Source organism: Nestor notabilis, unplaced genomic scaffold (genome assembly GCF_000696875.1).
Source record: "Nestor notabilis isolate BGI_N333 unplaced genomic scaffold, ASM69687v1 scaffold28672, whole genome shotgun sequence".
NCBI classification, from domain to species: domain Eukaryota; kingdom Metazoa; phylum Chordata; class Aves; order Psittaciformes; family Psittacidae; genus Nestor; species Nestor notabilis.
This window is the reverse complement of record NW_009920153.1, coordinates 1,701-6,722: the sequence shown is the minus strand read 5'-3', so window position 1 is coordinate 6,722 and position 5,022 is coordinate 1,701. Positions and strand designations below refer to the sequence as shown.

Here is a 5,022-nt window from a genome sequence, read left to right as displayed (position 1 = left end):
CTTGATGATTTCCTCTTACACAGCTGTCTGACCCTCAATACTTGAGGCTTCTAAGGTCGGAAGCTATGGAAGGCTTCCTGTGAGAGGCAGACTCAAGACTTTCCTGTATTTCCTTGGCAGTTTATTTTAGAAAATGGAAAAAACAAAAGGATCAACCTCTCTCATTTCTATGCAACCAGCATTTTATTCAGTAGTTCTACCTCCTTTCTTTTATACATACTCATTCCTAGCAGGACAAATGCTATACACAACAGACTAAATTAATGGTTAGGTGACTGCTGTGGTTACCAATGATCCAATCAATAGCAAGTGGTTACAGAGCACCTACAAACACCTCTGGACACAGCTGCCTTCTAGCAACAGAGTTTGTGGGATGCCAGCACAAGGCTCACTGACGATGAGATCACTATAATTACTGCTGCAGTCTTCTGGATTTCAAGCTTTTGACAGTCAACATGGAACAAACCTTCACATTTACGCTAAGGATGTTGACATCTGTTTCCAAGACTGAAAACTGTTTTGAAAGTCTAGGTAGATTAGATGAGATTTTCTTCCATATCTGCAGGGAAAGTTCATAATGAAAAGCTGGTATAATCCTCTCTGGTAGAATGGATAATTAAATGAAGTAAAAGAAATGTAAGGTGCCACAAACATAGGAAATCTGTAAGAAATTAAGGGAGACAGCTTCTATTCTGTCTTTAATTTGTTTTATTATGCTGAAGTACTGCAACACATGAATCATGGCATGCTTATTATGAGGAGACACTTCAGACATTCCATCTTCCCATCCATTTATTATCCTGCTTAATGTACTGGTGGCACAATCAAAACTCTACCACTAGACATTATCCTGAATTACCTGGAACACATGTCACTACAGTAATTGCTCAGGCACTTAACTGATATAGCCACAAAGTCTATCATATTTGATTGCAGATTAAGTTTATTGTTACAAGCATCAGTGCTAGACATTCATTTTGTCTTCCTTTGCCAAGATAAACGTTATGGGGAGAAGACAGGAAAATGTGCAAATCTACAGTATGTCTCTTACATGAGTTGTCAGTGGTAATAACACGTACTTAAAGCTCTATCTTTCATATGGTCAGTCTATTTGACGAGTTGTTCTACTCCAAGACGATTTTAAAAAGTAAGTGTATGTTACATGTTACTAAAAAGAAAAAAAGAACCCAAAAAACCCAAACCCCCCAAAACTCCAACCAAACAAAAGAATGCCAACAAACCCCAAAGGCCTTTTCTTCTGTGTTGATGGAGCTCAGTCAGTTCCCTTTATCTTTGCCTACTGTTCAACCCTGTGGATGTATTTTAAGGTTCTGCAGTGAATACCCATAGCCAGTTTTGAAAAATCCAGATCAAATGCCTTTTTTAAAGTTACAAGGACTGTAAAAAACTTCAGCTGTGCGCCACAGCTTCAAGGCTGCTACATGTTATCAGAATTGTGCTGCATCTCCCCGGTGTACGCCTTCCAAATAGAGTTCAACAAACAGCAGAGGAAGGAGAAGTGATGTGAAAACCTTCACCAAGTAAAGTTTTGCAAGCTGTTGTTACCAAACAGGCAAATGAAAACATGCACATCTAGACTCAACTGCTTCTGCTAAGGATTTCATTTTAAAGAGTCTTCTGTGGGCAGCAAAAAGAATAGCAAATTAGGTAAGCACAAACACATTCCCTTCAAGTTACTCTTTCTCTTCCTCCCCCTCTGCTGTGTATAGATCAGTAACTCTAGAACCATCCCTACTCCTTTATTAAAATCTTTGCTACGACCAGTCACATCTTGGTAACGTTCAAACTGTATCCCTCAACTCATGTAGGGCTAAGAACTTGGAAATTAACCAAAATAATTCCCATAATACCACTTCTGAGGAAAAGATGATGGACGTATTTAGGACAGGTTAAAAATGAAGGCACAGCATCTGTTCTGCCAGGTGTCCCAGCAGTCAGCTTAACACGTAGATATGGCTGCCTGCAGCAATCTCTCAGAGCATGCAGAGCACAACACTGAAAACTTGCAGAGTGGGACCCAGAAGAGAGAGGGCTGTTCTTGTCTTTGGCACAGTATAAAGGATTCAGAAATTCCTCTTTAGTGGCTGCATGACAGCTTCATAGCACGTCTATCCTAGCAGAGTAAATTTCCTAAAATAAATGCAGACTTCTAGATTAAAGATTCGCTTTTCCTGGACAGGATGTGCAAGACTTCTAATGATAAAAGACATGCACTTCTTGAGCTAAGTATGAGATCTCTGAAATTTGCAGAAATGATGCAAAAAGTGTAATAAAACCAACAACTCCTCTTCCTAAATGAAACCAGCATTTTGTCTACTTGTTTAGAGCTAGTCACGTGATTCTTCCTCTAGAGCCCTTAGAAAACCCAGTGAATGAATCTGGAACAGCACAATCTGTGACATCTTTACAAAGCTTGTAATCTTTGCTTTCAAGCCACTTTTCCAGGTTACCCATTTGAATCTCTCTAAACAGCTTTATTCCTATTGTAACACCTGCACCTTTCAAATGGTTGAACAGTTCTATGTCCCTCTGATCGAGCTATTCTCAACTACATTAAACTTGTTTTCTCCACTAACAAGCAGATTTTTATGAAGGTAACACTGTTCAGCTAACAATGTTTCCTCTTGTCTTCCCTAGTTGCCTAAAAGGAGATTCATAGCAAAAGACGCCTGTCCACAACAGCCAAAACCCTTCGTTTTCATTTATCATTTTGTCATGGGCTTCATCTTTCATTTCTTTGTAACTTAAAAATTGTCACTGTACACTCCAACCTGCCGCTACGCAGTCACACTCTGCCTGCCTCCGACTTGTGCCAACACCATCAGTGGTAGCATCACCTGCAGGAAACACAACCCACTGTACTACTGGCATGACAGCCCAGGCAATCATTTCCTAAACAGACCCCAGTTACTACTCAGCTTCTTAGTTTACTTTCTCAATATAACAGTAATAGAAGATTTTCCAAAGACGCACGGAACTAAGGCCGTCACGCCTAAGCCAACCCTCATTGGAATGCTTTGTGTCATTTCCAGGAGCACCAATTGCTGCATAAATCACACACCATTCATTCGTTTCATGTTCCACCAGCCCTGAGGTACTATACCTACCTTCTGTGCAAGACGAACATGAGACGGGGTCACTAGTTGATCGGACTATATTTGAAATTCGGTGATTTGTAACATGATGCTGCTGGACCGCACTCTCTTTGCCACTTGTGTATGATGAAGCATTTGTGGGCCCAAAACAGGGAGAGGTCTGGGAAGGGGCAGGAGGCTGGCTAACGTCTGCACAGCAGATCTGCTTTTGCTTCAAAGGTGGCGTGGCATTGCTCCCTTGAGCAGAACTCTGCAGTTCTGACAGGCTGAAATTCTCTGAGGAACAGTCCAAGGACCTGCCGTAGGCACAGTTCTTTTCCAGTCCTTGAGACCTGTCAGTAGAGGCTTGGCTGTGGGAACTGTCATCCTCGTCAGGAAAACCCTCTGAGTGAGTTCTGTGGAACCTGCAGCGGGTGCTGCAGCTCTGGTCCATAGGCTCTTTGGGGGCTGTAGAGCAGGGAGAAAGATCTGCAGAGTAGAGAGACCCTTGAACTTCCAGCGAACAAAGATCTTCAGAGGAGTAACTACGGTCTGGGTTATCAACAGTCTCAGAAACCATCAAAGAGGTGCTCTCGACAGAAACTGCAAAACAAGCAGAGAAAAATGAAGACTTCTTGCCCCTCTCCTCTCCCTTCCCCCCCTTAAAATTTAGACTTCCATATGCGCGTGTGAAATCCAAATCTATGTATGAACTAAGGAACTAGCTTCTGTAGACACAGCAGCACTTGTTAACAGCAGCACTTAGAAACTAGTCACCTTCAGTGTCACACTCCATTGCAGCTGTCAAACAGCAGGGCATTTTTAAAAAATAAATCACTATTTAGCAAGAGTTAAAGGTGGCCACTGGTGGCTCTGGGAACTAAAATCCTGCTTCACAGAACAGATTCCCTGTGTGTGTAGGAAGAGAAGCTCCTCACTGATCTGTTAGGCTATCAGTCTCACTCTGGATGCTAGGGGAGAGGGGACTGTTTCTGTTTCTTGGACCACATTGTCACCACCCCTCGGCCCATAAGTGCACTAACTGAGAACACCTCCCAGGCTATTCATCAATACAACATGAATGTGATAGGGAAAAAGCATTTAATGGAAGTTTTACTAAAATACATATTTCAGACAAACTGCTTAACATCTCATGATCCACTGAGGCTGTAATGTTTCAAAAGCCCTTCATAGTAACAGACGTGTAAGGAGGCCCATTCTAGTAACTTAAACTTTAAACAAACGGGCTCTCTGCAGCTACTCATCTACTTGCATTCACAACATCTACATTTCAGTCAGCAAGCTTCTTATTCAGGCTTCTGGAAGCCGTGCAGGAAACTACTAATGGAAAAGGCATATGGACTATCAGGAAGGCACCCATTGTTGCTGACAATGAGAAGCAAACTGCCAGTTATGTGTGTGACTCTTCAAAGAGAAACAACAGTTGCCACACCTGCCTCAAAGGGCTTCATAAAGCATGCTTTGTTGAGCAAAACTCTCCTCTGCATTTCCAGCCACATCAGTTTATGACTGTGAACAATCTGAAAGCAAATCCTTCTTTACCCATGGGGAAAGGCAGAAGAGAAGGAAAAGTCCACTCAAAACCCCTACTACATCTTTCTCAAGTAGACAAACACAATGCTATGATCACCTTGTGTGCTGAAGTCCACGGTCATGTTCCTCTCACCCAAGCTTGACTCTGATACTTGCTGATCAGTACCAGTGACCTAAATGAAAGTTGTTCATTGAAACAGCACATTAATCTGCAATTTATATATAGTGCCAGCGATCTTAAGAACACACCTGACAATGTGAAATAACTACTATCTAAAGCTGCCATTCAGAGTGAAAGCTGTTTAAAGATACAGTGTTTTACAATGTCCTTGGGTCAGGAACAAATGCAGGGCAAAGAAACATGCTTAAAGCA

The 5,022-nt window shown here is 41.9% G+C and overlaps 1 protein-coding gene across 1 annotated transcript in view; it reads right to left on the bottom strand.

Annotated features, from left to right (window-relative positions):
* LOC104402634 (protein FAM189A1-like) overlaps positions 1-4,822 on the bottom strand; it is a gene marked incomplete at its 5' end in the record, with an annotated part of 8,640 nt that extends 3,818 nt beyond the window's left edge. The window contains 2 exons of the mRNA XM_010010554.1: positions 3,129-3,698; positions 4,747-4,822. Of these exons, the coding sequence (XP_010008856.1) occupies positions 3,129-3,698; positions 4,747-4,822 (646 nt within the window). The remainder of the gene's footprint in view (positions 1-3,128; positions 3,699-4,746) is intronic.
* Between the last annotated feature and the right edge of the window lie 200 nt (positions 4,823-5,022).